This window comes from Myotis myotis, unplaced genomic scaffold (assembly GCF_014108235.1).
Source record: "Myotis myotis isolate mMyoMyo1 unplaced genomic scaffold, mMyoMyo1.p scaffold_m19_p_28, whole genome shotgun sequence".
In the NCBI taxonomy this organism is placed as follows: Eukaryota; Metazoa; Chordata; class Mammalia; order Chiroptera; family Vespertilionidae; genus Myotis; species Myotis myotis.
In genome coordinates, this window is record NW_023416333.1 from 2281604 (window position 1) to 2303606 (window position 22003).

At 42.5% G+C, this 22003-nt stretch overlaps 3 protein-coding genes and 1 pseudogene across 6 annotated transcripts in view; all 4 read right to left on the reverse strand.

The window, feature by feature from the left end:
- LOC118649197 (zinc finger protein 883-like) overlaps window positions 1-2632 on the reverse strand; it is a 40676-nt gene extending 38044 nt beyond the window's left edge. Inside the window, exons 1-2 of one of the 4 annotated variants that reach the window (XM_036296058.1) lie at window positions 2356-2632; window positions 1372-1498 (exon numbers count right to left, since the gene is read on the reverse strand). In XM_036296058.1, the coding sequence (XP_036151951.1) occupies window positions 1372-1498; window positions 2356-2388 (160 nt within the window). In that variant the 5' untranslated portion in view covers window positions 2389-2632. Of the gene's footprint in view, window positions 1-1371; window positions 1499-2140; window positions 2336-2355 lie in introns of those variants that run through there. The other 3 variants (XM_036296055.1, XM_036296054.1, XM_036296056.1) reach the window with 3 other exon arrangements.
- Window positions 1-17645, reverse strand: part of LOC118649184 (zinc finger protein 615-like) — a 1009024-nt gene extending 991379 nt beyond the window's left edge. The window contains exon 1 of the mRNA XM_036296024.1: window positions 17591-17645. The gene's annotated coding sequence lies outside the window, so the exon portion shown is untranslated. The remainder of the gene's footprint in view (window positions 1-17590) is intronic.
- LOC118649309 lies at window positions 7073-7166 on the reverse strand (annotated as a pseudogene).
- On the reverse strand, window positions 7852-18841 carry LOC118649220 (zinc finger protein 615-like). The gene is given in 5 exon segments (XM_036296110.1): window positions 7852-8292; window positions 8295-9590; window positions 16539-16634; window positions 17591-17717; window positions 18687-18841. Coding segments are annotated over 5 exon segments (1788 nt in total). The 5' UTR covers window positions 18810-18841; the 3' UTR covers window positions 7852-8146.
- Window positions 18842-22003: the final 3162 nt, after the last annotated feature.

A 22003-nucleotide genomic window follows, 5' to 3' on the forward strand; every position in this document is an offset into this window, starting at 1 on the left:
AAGACAAAGAAGAAGAAAAAGATAAATATACAAATTATGAACAACAAATACACAGCTATCAATAAGTGAATCTAAAAATCAAGTGAATAAATAATCTGATGAACAGTATAAACCGGTGAATATAATAGAATCAGGGGCATAGAAAGGGAGTGGACTGACTATTTTTGGGGTAAGGGGGAAGGGGTGTGGGGGGTGTGGGAAGAGACTGGACAAAAATTGTACACCTATGGATGAGAACAGTGGGTGGCGGGGGTAAGGGCAGAGGGTGGGGTGGGAACCGGGTGGAATGGAGCTATGGGGGGGGGGGGGGGGGAGGAACAACTGTAATAATCTGAACAATAAAGATTTAATTTTAAAAAAATGTAAAAAAAAATGAAAATGGGGACTTTCTAGGATGATGTAATATTTTATATCTTACTTTTGGTAGTGGTTACAAAGGTGTAAACAACTGTCAAAACTTGTTAAACACTTCAGATGTGCGGATTTTATTGTATATAAATTACACTTTAAAAAGTAGAAAAATAAAATATTTTTTAAAAACTTGAAAAAAAAGAAATAAAGGCAATCTAGAGGATGGGAGAAAATACTCGCAAATCCTATTAAGGAATCACTTGGAGATATTGTGGATTGAGTTCAGATCAGCACAATAAAGCAAATATTGCAATACAGACAGAAATTCACACAAATAGTTGGAGTTCCCCGTGAATAATAAAGATATGTTAACACTAGACTACAGGTTAGTAACAACACAGTAACTGTCTCAAAAAAAACACAACTCTATATAACTTAAAATATACTTGATTGCTAAACACTGGCAACCAGCATTTGGCATGTTAGAAAAATGGTGGCACTAGACCTGCTGAATGCAGGTTTTCCAATAACAGGGAATTTGCAAAAAAGAGAAGGGGGTTGGGCAATATCTGCAAAGCACAATTAGGCACGTGCAAAAATAAGTGTTCCTGTGTGTAATAAGCAATTAATACATAAAATATACAAGATAATCAAAAGACTCTTTAACCAAAAAATACAGTTAATAAACAGGATAAGGATGTACAGACAATTTTTCAAAAAATATGTATACATGACCAATAGGAATATAGAAAATGCTTTCTTCACTGATCAAGGTGGAATCCCATAGGCTGCCTACAACACCACCAACCACAAGTCCTTCCCTGTGAATTTAGTGCAGCGGGGAGTATTGGGACTTCAGGAATAGAAGGGAGCAGCGGAAACAGACCAACCCTCCCCAGGACAGCAACTACCCTGAAAACTGGAAAAATCAAGCAGTACCACAGTCTACATGGGAGAACAGAGCACACCCTGGGAGATGGCAAACCAAGTCCAGGTCACTGGTGAGACTGAGGGTCTTACCCAGGGAGGATAGAAGTTCAAAGTTGTCCAGCATCACATTCAGGTACAGCTGTCTCTGACCCTCATCAAGGAGGCTCCATTCCTCCCGGGAGAAGTACAGGGCAATGTCCTCAAAGGTCACACCAACCTGGCAGAATCAAGAGAATTGAAATCAGAGCTGCCTTTCTGAGAACCTGCCATCCTACTCCTTATACACCTTCCTCCCCCCCTCAACCTCCTCCAGGGCCTAATTCTAAGGCTGGCTGATCTCCGGTCAAGTCCCATTAATCACTATTACTGCCCTCAGCAAGAACAGCTGGGTTGGGTGCGAAGAACTGGGAGACAGGAGGAGTGAGAGCAATGCCATTTAAGGTCTGGGTGATGCCTGCAGGGCCCCAGCCTTCCTGCCAGGCAACACCACTGCAGTCTCCTAGATCCTGCCTCCAAGACAAAGCCAAGCGTGGGTTTATGCTTCACCTTTAAGTCCCCACACCAGGTCCCAGGACCATCAGCTCACACTTCCTCCAGATGTGTACACCACTGGGTAATGTTCATCCCCTTCCCATGTTCAGACCCCAGGTTCACTCCCTCAGCTCTGCCCCCTTCCTGCTCCAATGCCACTGGATCTCGCTGGACTAACCCATGAACTTGGCATATGGCGTGTAGAGAGCTTGCAGTCCAGCCGGATCCAGGACCACCCCAGGCCCCTGATGGACCCCACAGCCGGGAAAGCCCCGAATGAGGCTGTGCCGTCCTCCCTGCAGCCCCTGCTCTTTCCGTCAATACTCACAGCCCACATCCTCAGGGACCTTCAGATGCAAGTCACCCCCGTCCTCTCTGCCCTGCACTTGCTGTGTCCTCAGAAGCCACCACACTCCTCTCTCCCCTCCACCTTCCTCACGGTCCCCCACGCGGGACTGAGCTGCAGGGCGGAACAGGCGCCCGCACCCGGGCTGTCCTGTTCGGTGTGAGGACGCGGTGGGGGCTCGGGGGACACGCACTCACCTCAGCCCCGAGCCTCAGCGCCGGCGCCGCCATTGCCGACTGTGGGCGGATCGGGGCGGGAGCAGCAGCCGCTGCGGGAAGGGCGGTTCCTGCCCCGGCCCTGGCGCAGGTCCCCAGGGTATCGAAGCGGAGTTTAAAATCCTTGTTTGTGCTGTGAGGATCGGGACTGTACGGCCTTCTCCGTTGGGATAGCTCCACCCGGACTCAGCAACCTGGAGCCTGATCCTCCGGAGAAAATAGGCCACAGTGAGGAAGACGCCGGAAGTCCCGCCTCTGCGCCTAAGCTGCATAGGAAACGCCTTTTCTGACCGCTCATTGGCTAATCTCGGGTGCCACTCGTGGCGTTCCTGGTAACTTGCCTAACAAGAATCCAAGGGGGTGGTGATCTAGGGTTTTTCCATCCAACTTCAGGAGGAAAAAAACGGAGGTCCGCTGCAGGAGGGGTTAAGAAATGGCATCTCCTGCCCTAGCCAGTTTCGCTCAGTGGATAGAGCCTCAGCCTGCGGACCTCTGGGTCCCGGTTCGATTCCCGGCAAGGGCAGGTACCTAGGTTGCAGGTTCCTCCCTGGCCTGTCCCAGGTCAGGACTTATGCAGGAAGCAACCAATCCATGTGTCCCTCACACATTGATGTTTCTCTCTGTTTTTCCCTCTCTCTTCCACGCTTTCTAAAAATCAATGGAAAAATATCCTCAGATGAGGATAAAAAAGAAAGCAATGTCATATCCTATGAAAGAGACATCTTGAAAATGCCTCAAGAAAGTTGTCATTTTTTAAAAATTGATTTTGTAGAGAGGAAGGGAGATGGAGGGAAACATCAATGATAAGAGAGAATCAACAATCGGCTGCCTCACTCACTCCCCCTACTGGGGATGAAGCCCACAACCCCGGCAAGTGCCCTTGACCAGAATCTACCCTTGGGTCTGCAGGACTATGCTCTATCCACCAAGCAAAACTGGCCAGGGCAGTTGTCATTTTTTTCGTGGTGAAGGGACTGGAGTCTGTGTTAATGAAAACACATTATCTATGAGCCCAATACAGCCACTCACAATAAAAGAGGTATGCCTGCATTGCAGTCTGGAATAATTTATCACAGAAATAACCTACTTACATCATCAAATATGTATGTGACAAATACAACAAAAGAATGTAGGACCAGCCTTTCAACTGAGATGTATAATATAAACTTTAATTGAAATTCTATAATTTAGTTATAATTTGAACTTCAATTACAATAAATAAATTTTGGCTCTGGCTGGTGTAGCTCAGTTGGCATTTTCTCATTTCATTGATGCTGGAATAGCAAAAGATATCTCTCTCAGTCAACTATAAAATATTGTAAAATACAAAGAGCAAAATAATAAGTGAAAAATCTCAAAGCTGCCCTAATAGGTTTGGCTCAGTGGATGGAGCCTCAGCCTGCAGACTGAAGGGTCCCAGGTTTGATTCCGGCACACGGCACATGCCTGGGTTGCGGGCTTGATCCCCAGTAGGGGGTGTGCAGGAGGCACCCAATCGGTCATTCTCTCTCATCATTGATATTTCTATCTCTCTCTCCTCCCTTCCTCTCTGAAATCAATAAAGAAATGTATTATCTTTTTAAAAAGTGTGGGGACACACATCTGTGCCAAGAGGAAGAGAGAGGAACTGAGCAATGTCCTTGCAGCCATGAAGAAGGCAGCAGCTAAGAAGGACTGAGCTCCACCCACTGTGTGTATAAAAGCTGTTCAGAAAAAGAAATCATAGGCTGAGGATTACAAAAAACAGCAAGTGTTCATTACTTTGGGCACAGCATGAAAAATTGAAAAAATATTAGTACTATCCCAATATAGAAAAAATTTATTGCATAAAGAAAAAAAAAAGGCCACATGATCTCACTCACTTATGGATAATAAAGACCATTATAAACTTATGAACAAAAATAGATACAGAGGCAGAGCAGCTTCGAACAGACTGTCAAACTACAATGGGAAGGCGGGGAGGGTGGGAGGGCAGGAGGGGAGGGTAAGAGATCAACCGAAGGACTTGTATGCATGCATATAAGCATAACCAATGGACATTAGACTCTGTGGGGGTAGGGGAGGCCAGGGGATTGTCAAGGGCAGGAAAAAAAGGAGACATATGTAATACTCTTTGTAATACTTTAAGCAATAAAACAATTTTAAAAAAAAGAAAAAGAAAAAAAAAGGCACGAAATGAGTGAAATTCCAACATACATTTTTGTTGTTTCCCTGTCCCTTTGATTTAAAAAATGCCAGCATCCATTGATTAGGCAGAAATGTGACCAGACTTTTTACCAAAGAGACAGTGATAACAAATACACATATAAACATCCATCATTGAGGTTACAGATGAACAGCCAAATAGAGATACACTGTGCGAGGTCTGGGAGAGGCCCAAGTACAGGAGCATCTGTCCCCATGAAGTTAGGGTGCACCACTCTCCCCATACTCAGATGTATTCACCCACCTGGGAGATCTCTGAATAGCCTCCTATTGGAAGGTTTATGGATCCTTCCTCAATAGGTGTTATTGATCATGAACTATTTCTAAACCCTATTACCTGTTATCACTTGGAAATTTACAAGAGTTCCAGATGCTTTGTACCAAGAACCAGGGGCAGAGATCAGTATGTATTGTCTATATCTCACATGGTCAAATATCCTATCTCAAAAGGATACATGCTAAATGACTCAATTTTTCTAATATTCAAGAAATGACAAAAAGTATAGGTACAAAGAGAACTGTGACACCAAAAACTAGGGTTAGAGCAAGGATGTGACTATGAAAAGGAAGCCGGGCCTGTGTGGCACAGTGGTTGAGCATCAACCCGGGTCACAATTCAATTTCCAGTCAGGGCATATGCCTGTGTTTCAGGCTCGAACCTCAGTAGGGAGTGTAGGAGGCAGCCTATCAATGATTCTCTTTCCTCACTGATGTTTCTATCTCCCTCTTCCTCACTCGGAAATCAATAAAAACATATTTAAAAGAAAAGGTAGCCCTAACTGGTTTGGCCCAGTGAAGATAGCGTCGACCTGCGGACTGAAAGGTCCCAGGTTCAATTTTGGTCAAGGGCATGTACCTTGGTTGCGGGCCCATCACCAGTATGAGATGTGCAGGAGGCAGCTGATCGATGTTTCTAACTCTCTATCCCTCTCCATTCCTCTGTAAAAAATCAATAAAATATATTTTTAAAAAGAAAGGAAAAAAGAAAAAGGTAGTCTGAGGGAGTTTGTGATAGCAACATTTTCTGAATTTTGCTGTGGTTACAAGAATCTATGTGTGATAAAAACCAAATAAAAATGAGTGATAAAACTGGAGATACAAATCAATCCTATAGTCAAGAGCACTGTAACAATTTCACTTTACTTGAGAATGAACTGTGACTATGTAAGGTTTTACTTTTGAGAGTAGATAGTTACATGTGGGTCTTTTTGGGTTTTTTATTGATTTCAGAGAGGAAGGGAGAGGGGGAGAGAGATAGAAACATCAATGATAAGAAACTCATTGATTGGCTGCCTCCTGCAAGCCCCTACTGGGGATCAAGCCTGCAACCCAGGCATGTGCCCTGAGAATCGAACCCAGGACCTCTTGGTCCATGGGACAATGCTCAATCCACTGAGCCACCACAGCCAGGCCAAGAGTAGATAGTTATATGACAGGAATGCAGGAAATCTCAAAAAAATTTCAGTTTTTGTGATTCTAAATTTATTTCAAAATTTAAAGTTATAAAAAATGACATATTAATTTTATAAACCACTTTATGTTACTTATAAACTTGGTCAAACACAATATGTTGTTATCCTTATAAATGAATATATTCATTTCGTTTTCAGTTATTCTGAAATAACCCAAACATAGGACTAAAGAAGTGCAAAATTTAATTACATAATGAAACAGACACAGAACACACCGGTGTTGTATTTATAAAAATTTTATTCATGATGAGAGTAATTGTTACTGTTTAAAACTTATATAATCAAAGGCAAAGTGAGTAGAAATATTGCTGATGGTATCCTGTCCACAATGGCTTCTGAAGTATATTTTCTGTTCAGACTTGTGACAGAATGCTTTTTCATTCAAGGCTTCTCTTCTTCATTTGCGAAAGACCACCAAATTGAATGTGTTCATGAGTTATTTCTGCAAGGATTTGTGGCAATAAGGCAACATGTATTATGCAATCCATGCCACGTTCCTGCCAGAGAAAAGTATTTCTCTAGTGTAAACTGACATCTATTGAGGTCTTACTTTGGGGCAGATGCTTTCAAACAATTAGAAATATTCATACATTCATCATGATAGGGACTACTTCCCAGTAAGAATTTCCTACTGTCACATTCATAGGATTTATGTCAAGATAACCTTTATAGACATATAATGTCCTAAAATATTTTCATCAAGGCTGATTGTATCACTTGTATTTTTTTTGATCAATAAATTTTATTTTATTTTTTATTTATTTATTTTTTTATTAGTTAAGGTATTACAAATGTGCCCTCATCCCCCCCATTAACCCCCAACCTCCCCCCCCCCCACGCCCCGCACACTCATGCTCCCATACCCCCGTTGTCCATGTCCATTGGTTTGGCTTATATACATGTATACAAGTCCTTCGGTTGATCTCTTCCCCTTACCCCCGCCCTCCCCTACTTTCCTTCTGGGGATTGATAGCCTGATCGCTGTTTCTCAGTCTTTGGATCTGTCCCTTTTCATCAGTCTAAAAAATATGGAACGCTTCACGAATTTGCGCAGGGGCCATGCTAATCTTCTCTGTATCGTTCCAATTTTAGTATATGTGCTGCCGAAGCGAGCACTGTATCACTTGTTTTATAAAATTTTTTTCATATAAAATACGAGGTAATTGACCTTGAAAGACAGTACCACCTTCTTTGCAGTAACATATTCTTTTTTCCCTCTCTTTTTGCATCAACTTATTCTTCATTGCATACTATCATCTTGAGGGCCTACAACTGGCAACAGGCTTACCCCAAAGCAACTACCTATGAAATCTCTTCTGTTTAACAACTGACAAGTGGTCAAAAGCTGTCCCACAATTGCTACACTCTTAGGGCCTCCCGACTGTATGTTTTCTTTCATGAACATAGAATCCTGAGTTTGTAGTGAAAGTTTTAACGCATTCATTACATTCATAGGCTTTCTCTCCCATGTGAATTCTCTGATGGATGAGATCATTGTTGCTAAAAGAGAATTTTGTACATTTAGTACATGCAAAGGAAGTGTTTCCTGAGTGAAATCTCTGATGTTTTACAAGGCATGTCTTTCTTCTAAAGCAGTGGTTCTCAACCTTCCTAATGCCGTGACCCTTTAATACAGTTCCTCATGTTGTGGTGACCCCCAACCATAAAATTAATTTCGTTGCTACTTCATCACTGTAATTTTGCTACTGTTATGAGTCGTCATGTAAATATCTGATATGCAGGATGTATTTTCATTGTTACAAATTGAACATAAGTAAAGCATAGTGATTAATCACAAAAACAATATGTAATTATATATGTGTTTTCCAATGGTCTTAGGCGACTCCTGGGAAAGGGTCATTCGACCCCCAAAGGGGTCGTGAACCACAGGTTGGCAACCCACAGGTTGAGAACCGCTGTCCTAAAGCCTTCGCCACAATTATTACGTGTGTGGAGGGCTGCTCTGTAGCATGAGTTTTGCTCACGTACACATAGAATCTATATATAGAAAAGCCTAAGTAACTGAACGACCGGTTGCTATGATGTGCACTGACCACCAGAGGGTAGATGCTCAACTCAGGACTGCGCCCTGGTGGTCAGTGAGCTCCCACAGCCAACATCCCGCAGCCCTGATCGGCCCTGATCACCAACCATGCTGAGGGACCCCACCTGAGCACAAATTCCTGCACCAGGCCTCTAGTACTTTTCATAATGAAGCCTTTCATACATTCATTGCACATAATTTCTCTTAAGTATGAGTTTGCTGATGTAAAGTGAGGTCAGTCTTCATGGTGAACCCTTTTCCACACAAATTACATACACAGGGATACTCTCCTGTATGTTTCAGCTGATGTCTAATGAGATTTTGCTTCGCTGTGAAACCTTTCCAGCATACACTACATACATAAGGTTTCTCTCCTGTATGAGTTCGTTGATGTACAATCAATTGCATTTTCACTGGGAAGCCTTTTCCACATTCACTGCATACATAGGGTTTCTCTCCCGTGTGCATTCGCTGATGTACAATCAGACGACTCTTCACAATAAAGCCCTTTCCACATTCATTGCACGTATATGGTTTTTCTGAAGTATGACTTCGCTGATGTACAGTGAGATCATGCTTCACGGTGAAGCCTTTTTCACACACAACACATACATAGGGTTTCTCTCCAGAATGCGTTCGCTGATGTCCAATTAGACAATGCTTCAATGAGAAGCCTTTCCCACATTCACTGCATAAAAAAGGCTTTTCTCCTGTGTGAGTTCTCTGATGTGTAGAGAGATTAAACTTTGTAGAGAAGGTTTTTCCACACAGACTGCAACCATAGGGCTTCTCTCCTGTGTGAGTTCGTTGATGATAAATGAGCCGAGACTTTTGGATGAACGCTTTTCCACATTCACTACACGTATAAGGTTTCTCTTTCATGTGCATTTTCTGATGTCTATTGAACTGGGATGTCTTGAGGAAGGTTTTGTCACATTCAGTACATTCATACTGTTTGAGTCCCGTGTGTATTTTCTGATGTTCAGTAAGCCAGGATTTTCTGAGAAAGGCTCTCCCACACAGACTGCACCCATAAAATTCCTGTCTAGTATGAACTCTCTGATGATCAGTGAGCTGAGACATCTTCATAAAGGCTTTCCCACTTCCAACGCACCCATGGGCTTTCTCTACATTGTGAGTGTTCTGTTGCTGAATGACCCAGGATTGATTATTAATGAGTTTGGTACTGACTGGCAAAATGATTTCAGTGTAAAATTGTTCATGGTCAGCATGACGAATACATAGTCCATCTCCCTTCAACTCCACAGAATTCTTTAAGTTAGAGCTTCTATTTTGGCTTTCAAAATTTTCATTTGATTTTAAAGGTTTTTCACTTATCTCAAACATATCATTGCAATTTTGCTTGAATAGAGAATGATCTTCACTCTGATTAACGACATCTGCTAACATACTGTGTTCACAGCCTCGGTCCACCCTCTTCTGAAGGTTTCGGATTTGCAAGTGATGCTGCAGAAGATCATCCACCTTCCTGAGTTCTAGGACAGAAGAGAACAGGGAATCATTCTGGAATCCCTCACCATCCTTGTTTGAAATAAAACTGTTTTGTAAAAAGCCGTCATGTGAAGTGACTATTTAGTGACAATCCTATATGATATAAAATAAAAAGGATATTTGATCTTTATGCATAGTTCCTCACACTGAGGTTGTGAAACCACTACAAATTCCTAAGTGACAGAAGTATCTTTTGTTCTACAATAAAAACAGCTGAGTTTCTGCTAATGAGATGAGAGCACAGAGCTCCTACATACTCTCAGAATAGAGTTAGTCACTAGAAAGACCAAGTGATTTAATGGTTGGACTTCCAGCCCTACTAACTGACCTCTTAGAAAGGAGAAAAGGCCTAGAGATTAAGGCTCTATGAAAATTCTTAACTAGATCAGTTTCTGGGTTAGTGAATATATTCTTGTGCCCACTGGGTGGTTGGTTCACCTTAGCTAAATAAAGTCAGAACCTCCTGTATTCAGAAATATTTCAAACCTTGTCCCATGTACCTATTCATCCATATCTTTTATTAAAAAATCCACTAAACATAAGTATTTCTCAGAGTTCTGTGAGCTTCTCTAGCAAATTAATTTAATCCAAGGATGGGATTCATGACACCTCCAATTTATAGCCAGTTGGTCAGAAGCACAGGTGACAAAATGGACTTGCCACTGACATCTGAAGTGGGACTTGTCTTATGGCACGGAAGTCATAACTTGTAGTGTCTGATCCCTTTTCTAGGTAGATAGTGTCAGAACTGAGTTAAATTTGTAGGAAACCCAGGTTTAATAATTATAGGTATAGACACATGAAGCAAAGTAATGAAGGCAATCATAGTCTGTGTGACATGGTGAAAGGAACAATGGAGATGGGGAGGTGGGTGAAATCAGGATTTACAGGGTGGGGCAAAAGTAGGTTTACAGTTGTTCCTACGTGAAATGAAACAGTATTCTACAATAATAATATAAGAATAAACTCTGTGTTTCGCTTAGTCACCACTGTACACCTACTTTTGCCTACCGTGTATTTAAAGAGAAGACAACGCCTTAGCTGGACTGGCTCAGTGGACAGACCATCGGCCTGCAGACTGAAGGGTCCTGGGTTTCATTCCGGTCAAGGGTTCATGGCCAGGCTGCGGGCTCGATCCCCAGTAGGGGGCGTGCAGCAGGCAACTGATCCATGATTCTCTCTCATCACTGATGTTTCTCTCTCTCTCTCTCCCTTTCCCTTCTTCTCTAAAATCAATAAAAATATATATTTTTAAAATAAAAATAAATATAAATAAAAATAAAAGACAAGGTCCACTGATTGGCTCAATGGGAGAAGGAAGAAAAGGTAAAGAAAGTGAGGACTCAAACATTACTCCAGGAATAATGTGGCTTGATTGACTAGGTAGGTGCAAACCAGCCAGGGCAACTTTAGATACTTTTAAAAGGCTCCCCAAATTAGGTCAGACAATTTAGTCCTTTTCATGTGACTCCTGCATTCTTACGCACCTTTTACCTTTGATCATTTTGATCTCTATTGCTTTACCATCAAAAATTGTAACCGTAAGTATAACAGGACACTCTTCCCCCTGATAATGCCGACCTTCCACACCACAGGCAAAGCGATCCATTTTAAGAATTAGTTAAATAATGCCACTCCTCTACCAAAAGTCTCCACTGGTTTCTCAACTCATTTGGAATGAAAGCAAGGTCTTAAATGACCAATATCTCAAAACTTCCAGCTGCCACCCCATTGTCTTTATTTCCAGTCATTTTCCCTCTTGCTCATTATAGTCTATGAAGACAAATTTCCAAGAAGTTCCACAAACACATTCCAGAATCAATTCTTTAAACTTCCCTTTGTCTCACATTTGGAAAACTCCATATTCCTGGCTCATATCCCTCATCTACGTGCTTAAAGGCACCTTACCAAAGAGCCATTCCCACTGCTAAAGCTCAGATCTGGATAAACACCCATTATATCACCGAGGGTATTAATTTCCCTTAGAGTAATTTTTACCTAACATATATGTTAATTACTGAATATATAATACTTCTACTGAGAATAAAAGCAACATGGAGAGTAAGGACAAGGTCTGTTTATTTCTATCTTTTCTTGTAGTACTCTTAGGTTCAAAAATATAATGCTATCAGAATGCAAGCATTAGCACTAGCTGGTCTGGCTCAGTGGATAGAGCATTGGCTTGCGAACTGAGGGGTCCTGGGTTCGATTCCAGTCAAGGGCACATGCCTGGGTTGCCAGCTCAATCCCCAGTAGAGAACATGGCAGGAGGCAGCTGATCAATGATTCTCTCTCAATGATGTTTCTAACTCTCTCTCCCTCTTCCTTCTTCTCTGAAGTCAGTAAAAATATATATTTAAAAGAATAAAAAAAAATGCAAGCTTTAAAGAAAAGGAGCAATCACATCAATTGCAGGGAACAATCACAGGTATGGGACACATTAAAGAGTGTGTAGAAAAAGAATAGAAACTTTCTAATCAAGATTATAGCCTACAGTAGATGAATGGATTAGAAAACTGTGGTACATCTACATGATGGAATACTATGCTGCTGTAAAAAAGAAGGAACTCTTACCATTTGCAACAGCATGGATGGACCTGGAGAGCATTATGCTAAGTGAAATAATCCAGTCAATGAAGGAAAAATACCACATGATCTCACTCATTTATGGATAATAAAGACCATTATAAACTTATGAACAAAAATAGATACAGAGGCAGAGCTGCCTCAAACAGACTGTCAAACTACAGTGGGAAGGCCGGGAGGGTTGGTGGGCAGGAGGGGGGAGGTAAGAGATGAACTGAAGGACTTGTATGCATGCATATAAGTATAATCAATGGACATAAGACACTGGGGGGTAGGGGAGGCCAGGGGATTGTCAAGGACGGGGAAAAAAAGGAGACATATGTAATACTCTTTGTAATACTTTAGCAATAAATAATACACACAAAAAGGAAGTGACTGCACACAAAAAAATAAAAATTGAAGAATAAACAAACAAACAAAAAAAGATTATAGTCTATTGCCCAGCTGGCTTGGCTCAGTGGTTGAGTGTTGACCTATGAACCAAGATGTCATAGTTTGATTCCTGGTTAGGGTACATGCCAGGGTGGTGAGCTTGATCCCTAGTAGTGGGTGTGCAGAAGGCAGCCATTAATGATTTTCTATTATTGATGTTTCTACATCTCTCTCACTAGCCCTTCCCTTCCTCTCTGAAATCAGTAAAAACATATATATATATATATATATATATTTTTTTAATATATTTTTATTGATTTTTTTACAGAGAGGAAGGGAGAGGGATAGAGAGTTAGAAACATCGATGAGAGAGAAACATCCATCAGCCGCCTCCTGCACACCCCTTACTGGGGACATGCCCACAACCAAGGAACATGCCCTTGACTGGAACTGAACCTGGGACTCCTCAGTTTGCAGGCCGATGCTCTATCCACTGAGCCAAACTGGCTACGGCTATATTTTTTAAAATGATGATAGAGTATACGAAGATCACTAAAAGAGGAACTGCAATTTCATGATAGGAATGCCGTTTATCTAAAACTAAGAGTCATCAGAATATGATGGGAGAGCAATCAATTTCATTTTTACATTCTGGAAATGAATATCTGGAAAATGTAGTCAAGAAAACAATTCCAGCCAAAACCAGTTTGGCTCAGTGGATAGAGCATCCGCCTGCGGACTGAAAGGTCCCAGGTTCAATTCGAGTCAAGGGCATATACCTGGGTTGCGGGCACATCCCCAGTGGGAGATGTGCAGGAGGCAGCTGATCAATGTTTCTCTCTCATCGATGTTTCTAACTCTCTATCTCTCTCCCTTCCTCTCTGTAAAAAATCAATAAAATATATATTACAAAAATGAAAACAATTTCAGCCCTAGCCAGTCTGGCTCAGTGGAAAGAGCCTTGGCCTAAGGACTGAAGGGTCCCAGGTTTGATTCTAGTCAAGGGCATATGCCCAGGTTGTGCGCTCAATCCCCAGTGGGGGGCGTGCAGGAGGTAGCTGGTTAATGATTCTCTCTCATCTCTCTCTCCCTCTCCCTTCCTCGCTGAAATCAATAAATAATAATATTAATTATATAGCCGACCAGTTTGGCTCAGTGGCTAGAGCATCGGCCTGTGGACTGAAGAGCCCCAGGTTCGATTCCGATCAAGGGAATGTACCTTGGTTGTGAGCACATCCCCAGTAGGGGGCGTGCAGGAGGCAGCTGATCGATGTTTCTCTCTCATTGATGTTTCTGACTCTCTATCCCTCTCCCTTCCTCTCTGTAAAAAATCAATAAAATATATTTTAAAAAATTATATATACATACATATAAATAAATAAAACAATTCCATTTACTACATAATAACAAAGAATATTATACATAGGAACAAATTTAAGAAAGGCAAGTGTCAAACTTTTATTCTGAGACTTACGAAATGTTGCGGGAAGAAATTAAAGACCAAATTAGATTAAGAAAAACCAACCAGTTACCCTGATTAGGATACAGAATATGTTTAAGATAAAATTACTACCCAACTCAGATACAGACTTAATGTAATCCCTATCAAAATACTAGGTGGTTTTTGTTTTGCAGAAGTTTATAAGCTGATTCAGATATTCCAATGGAAATTAAAGGATCCAGATGTTAAAAGTGTCTTGAAAGAGAACAGAGTTGGAGAAATCACTCTTTGCAATTTCCGTAATTACTACAAAGCTGTAGGAATCAAGGTCAAGATTAGAATATATAAAGTGTTCCAAAACTGATTGTGGTGATAACCATCTCCAACTATGTGAATAGATTAAAAACTAGTTAACAAAAAAAAAAACTAGTTAACTATATAGATATAAGACATCTCTCTCTCTCTCTATATATATATATATTATATATATATATATTATATATAATATATATATATGCTCATGCAGTTTTTTTTCTAATTCTCATCATCTGAGGATATGTTTTCATTGATTTAAGAGAAAGAGAGAAAAAATAAATGTGAGAAACATTGATTGGTTATTTCCCATATGTGCCCCAACCAGGGATTTATCCCTCTACCTTTTTCGATGTATAGGGTGATGCTCCAACTAACTGAGCAACGCAGCCAGGGCTGACTATATATTTTATTTTTTTTAAGTATTTAAATACATTTTTTATTGATTTCAGAGAGGAAGGAAGAAAGAGAGAGAGAGAAACAGAAACATCAATGATGAGAGAGACTCATTGACTGCCTCCTGCACACCCCACACTGGGGATCAAAACTGGGCATATGCCCTGACCAGGAATCGAACCATAATCTCCTGGTTCATAGGTTCACACTCAACCACTGAGCCATGGGGGCTGGGCTGCCTGTATATTTTAAATGGGTTTATTACATGGTATGTGAATTAAATCTAAGTAAAACCATTTAAAATATGATGAACAAACAAAAGTTTTAGGAAAATAAAAATGCAGTGATAACATCGAAGAATAAAGAAAAATCTGAGTTAGGAAAATTAAAGGGGAAGTCACTTGAAGCAGACATAAGCTATGACCTAGTTTGGGCTGTAACTCACATAGGATGTTCAGATACTTTTTGGTTCATCAAATGAAGGAGTAGAGCCCATTAAGAAGGGAGGTCAGAAAGTAGGGAACATCCCAGGTGATGCCAGGATGGATAGAATTTAAAATATCTAGAGCTCAAAGAGAAATTAAAGGTAAAAAGGAATAAAGGGACCTTTGCCGGTTTGGCTCAGTGGTTAGAGCGTCGGCCTAGGGACTGGAGGATCCCAGGTTCAGTTCTAGTCACAGGCACTTGCCTCAGTTGCAGGCTCGAGATCCCCAGCCCTAGTTGGGATTCGTGTGGGAGGCAATCAATCAACGTGTCTCTCTGACATCGATGTTTCCTTCTGTTTCTCCCCCTCTCTTCCTCTATCTCTGAAAACCAATGGAAAAATATCCTCAGGTGAGGATTAACAACAACAATTAAAAAAAAGCGGAATAAAGGGAAGATGATTTCTGCTCTCTCACAAAATGGGAAATCAGAGATCGGCCTCCATGATGATGAGTAAAATACACAAAAAGAAAGTGTACATTAGACAATACTGAGGGAGAAGTCCATTTGGGAGTCCATGTCACAGAACAGAAAGAGGTTCACTCATGCAAATAGAGGAAATCTTAAGAGTGAGGAGAACTGAAAATTAGGAACCTTGGAGGCAGAGGAGTGAAGAAAGACATTAATGGGCCGTGAAAAGCAGGTTATCACGGGGACACAGCATCCAAGGTGGACTGGATGTTACGGAGGGAAATCACTATTTCCATCCAGGGTACAAAGGCCCAGTAGCAAGAAAAAAACGATGAATTCCAAGTTCCGTCTTTCCGGAGAGGCCGGGAAAGTAGGATTTCATAGCAAGAGAGGTGCTAACACAGGCAGAGACACCATGACCATGAACAAAAAGGAGGGAGATCTGAGAATCCCGGGAGGAAGAAAACTACGCAAACAAAAACAAGAGGAATATAAAATAAGCTTTTTATCAGACAATAAAAAAAGGGTAGCCGAAGCCGGTGTGGCTCAGGGGATGGAGCGTCGGCCTGCGGACTGAAGGGTTCCAGGTTCGATTCCGGTCAGGGGCATGTGCCTCGGTTGCGGGCACATCCCCAGTGGGGGGTGTGCAGAGGGCAGCTGATCGATGTTTCTCTCTCATCGATGTTTCTGACTCTCTGTCTCTCTCCCTTCCTCTCTGTAAAAAATCAATGGAATATATTTAAAAATAAAAATAAAAAATAAAATTAAATTAAAAAAGGGTATGTTTTCCCCTAAACTTCTACAAAGAAAAAGGGTTCTCATACGTGGAAGGGAGGTTTGAGTTTCCTCATTCACCGTCACAGCTCTGACGCGGCCTCTGACTGGAATGTGACTTCCCGGCCGCCCGCCTTGCTGGTTCTCACCCCCTCACCTGGAGAGACTGGACAGTGGCGTCCATGCTGTACTGTCCACGCTTCTTCCCCTCGTTCCAGCTTGGAGAGCGCGTCTGGTTTGCTGGCTCGATACCCTGCTCGTGAACAAGGACAGAGACTTAGACATGTTATCTTGGGGTGGCGGCTGTCAAGAAGGGAGAATGGCCCTGACCGGTTTGGCTCAGTGGATAGAGCGTCGGCCTGGGGACTGAGGGGTCCCAGGTTCGATTCTGGCCAAGGGCATGTACCTTGGTTGCGGGCACATCCCCAGTAGGGAGTGTGCAGGAGGCAGCTGATCGATGTTTCTCTCTCATCCATGTTTCTAACCCTCTATCCCTCTCCCTTCCTCTCTGTAAAAAAATCAATAAAATGTTTTAAAAAAAAAGAAGGGATGCCCTGACCGGTTTGGCTCAGTGGATAGAGCGTCGGCCTGCGCACTCAAGGGTCCCAGGTTCGATTCCGGCCAAGGGCATGTACCTTGGTTGCGGGCACATACCCAGTAGGGAGTGTGCAGGAGGCAGCTGATCGATGTTTCTCTCTCATCCATGTTTCTAACCCTCTATCCCTCTCCCTTTCTCTCTGTAAAAAATCAATAAAATGCTTTAAAAAAAAAGGGGGGGGAGAATGAGCCCTGGCTGGTGTGGCTCAGTGGATAGAAGGGTCCCAGGTTCAATTCCAGTCATGGGCATGTACCTGGATTGTAAGCTATATACATGGTCTGGTCAGGGCACATGCAGGAGGCAACCAATCGATGTTTCTTTCACATCGATGTTTTTCTCTCTCTCTCTGTCTTCTCCCCTCCACGGGTGAGGATTAACAAAAAAGAATAAATAAGAGAGAATGGTACGTTGCAGGGAATGAACAGGCTTCCCATCAGTAACACAGACTTTTCTCTCAGGAGAAAGGACATAATACCCTCCTGTCTGCAGCAAGAGAAAGATCTGCAATCCCACCACACCATGCCAGAGAGCTGGAGTCATTCTGAACAGTTAAGCAGCTGAGAAAGGAAAAACAGGGCACCCACTGAGTGACACACGGGAGCTGTCCTCACCCACTGACACCAGGTGGCTGTAGGTCTCCATCATCACGTCCCTGTACAGGTCCTTCTGCTCGGGGTCCAGGAGCTGCCACTCCTCCCAGGTGAAGTCCACGGCCACATCGTGAAATGTCAGGGGTACCTGTAACAACACGGTGCTGTTTAATGGGGTGATGCCCTTTAAAATCCAAAGCAGGGGTGGGGCCTGGCCGGCCCTCCAGCCATATAAGACCTGAAAAATCAATTAGTCTGGCCTTGCAAGGCATTTGGGGCAAGTTAAGTAAATGTGTGACCAAATATAACAGGCTAATTTTTAAATTGACAATTTTGTACGGCCCCGAATGATGTTATAAATATCCAAAAGGCCCTCAGCAAAAAAAAAAAAGTTCCCCACCCCCGACTTAGATGCTATGGACGAAATGATAGCTTTCTTGCTCATTTTTACTCTATAAGCTGCATCTATTCAGCAAGTGGGGTTTTATTTTATGTACAGTTGGATAATCACATTCCTAGTAAAATATAGGGTGGGGAAAAGTTAGGTTTACAGTTGTTCACATGAAAAATAATACAATAATTAACAAATAACAACACAGGAATAAACTCTGTGTTTTCTGCACTCACAACTGTAAACCTAACTTTGCCCCTTCCTGTATTTTGTAATTGTGCATTCAGACATTCATGCATTCAACCAGTTATAAGTTTCTATAATGTGACATAAAATATTCTTGTGAACCTAGAAACACCACAATCACATATTTTTAAAAATATATTTTTTATTGATTTTTAGACCAAGAGAAAGGGAGAGGGAGAGAGAGAGAGCAACATTGATGTGAGAGCTATACCTAGATCCACTGCCTCCTGCACCCCCCCCTTCTGAGGATCCAGACTGAAACCTGGGCACGTGCCCCGACTGTGAATCGAACTGGCAACCTTTCTGTGCATGGGACGCCGCCCAACCAACTGAACCACACCGGCCAGGGCCATATTCACATATTTGAGAGACAAAAGATATAGACATATATGTATACTTGTCAGATTAACGGAGGTGGTTTTTATAGGTTTCTACAAATTCTTTAATGAAGAATGGAAAGGATTAAACAAACCCAATCACCTGAGCCTGGAGCATTTCCTTCTGTTCTCTGAAAAGAGCTGCAAGGGCGAGGCCCTGCCTTGGTGTGTTCGGGGTCTGCTCTGTATTTCTGTAGAGAAATCCGTCTGCAGTCAGGGGTGTCATGGAAATGCTGATACCCACCCCGCAGCCTCCTCCTGCTTCACGTGGTTCTATTGCTCCTGGGGAGTCAGGCCTGTGGACGGAGGAGAGAATCCCACGGGTGGTACATTTCCTCTGGGCCCCGATGCTACGCTGCTCGGAGCACTCACCTCACACAAGGCCACAGGATCACTGGTGTCCCTTTATTTATTTATTTATTTATTTGTCCTCACCTGTGGATATTTTTCCATTGATTTTTAGGGAGAGTGGAAGAGAGAGGGAAGGACAGAGAGAAACATCCATGTGAGAGAAACACATCAATTCCTTGCCTCCTGCACGTGCCCTGACCAGGGCCCGGGCCAGGGAGGAACCTGCAACCGAGGTACATGTCCTTGGCCAGAATCGATCCTGGAGGGTAAGTGGGGTGCATGTCACAGGAGAGCTGGGAAGTGACATCCATGCCTGCACCAGCCTCAGGAGCAGGTGAGCATCAGGAAAATCACCGACAGAGAGCAGAGCATGTGGACGGAGACGGTCTGGGCACTGTTTCCCTTGAAAGCACGAAATATTGAGAAAAAACTTTAATAGTCTTAGTTAAATAAACGGAAAGATGGACTGTGAAGATGACTCAGAAAATCAAACAGTTTAAAGATGTCATGTCCCCCAAATGTATATAAAGACCCGATGAAATCCCAATCAAAATCCCTAACTGACAGCTATATACATCTTTAAAAACAGGTGAGCCCTAGCCGTAGCTGCTTTGGCTCAGTGCATAGAGCATTGGCCTGCGGACTGAAGGGTCCCAGGTTCAATTCCGGTCAAGGGCACATACCCAGGTTGCAGGCTCCATCCCCAGTAGGGGACGTGGAGGAGGCAGGCGATCAATGATTCTCTCTCATCATTGATATTTCTCTCTCTAACTCTCCCTTCCTCTCTGAATTCAATAAAAATATATTTTTTTTAAAACAGTTGAGCCGTAGCCAGTTTGGCTCAGTGGATGGAGCGTCGGCCTGCAGACTGAAGGGTCCCAGGTTCGATTCTGGTCAAGGGCATGGTTGCGGGCACATCCCCAGTAGGAGGTATGCAGGAGGCAGCTGATCGATGTTTCTCTCTCATCGATGTTTTTGACTATCTCTCTCCCTTCCTCTCTGTAAAAAAATCAATAAAATATATTTTTTAAAAAAAAGAAAAACAGTTGAAAGAGTTGCTCTATCAGTTATGAGGGATTCAAGTTACTTTAATTACGACACTACCATATTAGCACAATAGACAAGTCAGCCAAAGAACAAAATGAAATGCCTATGAACAGACAGACTCACATACAGATAGATAGAGACATGATGACACAGGAGAGGAGGGTAGGGATGTCTTTTAAAAATACAGCTCAGGGACAATCAGATATCCACACTGGAAGTGGGGAGAGATTGAACCCCACTTTGGAAAACACACAAAAATAACTTTGTAGGCCCTGACTGGTTTGACTCAGTGGATAGAGCGTCGGCCAGCCGACTGAAGGGTCCCAGGTTCGATTCCGGTCAAAGGCATGTACCTTGTTTGCAGGCATGTCCCCAGTAGGGGGTGTGCTGATCGATGTTTCTCTCATTGATGTTTCTAACTCTCTATCCCTCTCCCTTCCGCTCTGTAAAAAATCAATAAAAATTTTTGGCACATCATAGGCCTTTACCAGTAAGATACAGGGAAATTTCTCAATGTGTTAAGCTATGGAAAGATTTCAAACAGGCCAGGTAAAGCGCGCTATAGAGCTAATTACAGTCACAGGAATGTAAAAGGTATGACTTTGGAAAACATTTTAGCATCATCTATTTAGACTGAAGTTACACACACCTTAGGACACAGCATTTTCTTTCTTTCTTTTTTTTTTTTTAAATATATTTTATTGATTTTTCACAGAGAGGAAGGGAGAGGGCCAGAGAGTCAGAAACATCAATGAGAGAGAAACATATCGATCAGCTGCCTCCTGCACACCTCCTACTGGGGATGTGCCCACAGCCAAGGTACATGCCCCTGACCGGAATCGAACCTGGGACCTTTCAGTCCGCAGGCCGACGCTCTATCCACTTTGCCAAACCAGGTAGGGCAGGACACAGCATTTTCACTCTGAGGTAAACATTTAAGATATTTCTTTCCTCCCACTCCACCCCTCAGAACAAAGTAAGGGCACCTCTGAACCGGAAGCCATGTACAAGGACTTTCAAGGCAGCAGTATTCCTAACAATGCAGACTGCAAATAACAGGACTCGAATGAACAGTAAGAAACGCTGCCATCCACTCAGACGAAGGCAGGCCATGGGGGTAAGACAACCTTGGCCCAGCTTTGTAAGCTAAGAATGCTTTCAATGTTTTTAGGTTTTATTTTATACATGTTTTTGATATTTTAAGGAGAGTTTATTTAGGAAGTCACACAGATAAAAAAAAAAAAAAATTGAGCCAGCTGAGCTGCGTGGGCTCAGAAACAAGTCACAGAGGCCAAAGAAGGGGCCATTGGGCTTAGGAGAGAGAGAAAGGCACAGGGCGCTCCCCTGGAGGGAAGGAGGTAGGGGCAGGGGGAGGCCCAGGGGTGCTCCCCAGAGAGAAAGCACCTAATGGTGTTTTTAAATGATAAAAACAAAAACCACACCTTTTTGTGAAAGTATACATGAGAGACATTCTGTGGCTTGTAACTCCTAAAATAAACATTGTAGAATAGGATATTCTGCCCCTCGTTACAGAGGAAAAAAATATACACCTATGTACTGAGCAAAAGAAGCCTGACATTGAAAAATGCATAATGGCCTGGCCTGGGTGGGTCAGTGGTTGAGCATTGACCTATGAACCAGAAGGTCATGGTTAGATTCCCAGTCAGGGCATGTGCCTGGGTTGCAGGCTGGATCCCAAGTGTGGGGCATGCGGGAGGCAGCTAATCAATGATTCTCTTTCATTATTAATGTTTGAATGTCTCTCTCCATCTCCCTTCCCCTCTGAAATCAATAAAAAGTATATTTTTAAAAAATGCATAATGTAAGATTGATTAATACAGTTAAAAATGGGTAAACTAAATAAACTATAAAGATCAGGAATGATTAATTACGTGATGAAATTATAAAGAAAAGCTTAAAGTGCTTGGTATGGAGAGCAGATGGTAATTACCTGTGGGTGAGAAGATGTAATATAATTGGGGGGAGAGGGGGGTCTCACAGAACACGGCTAGGGTGTTAGCG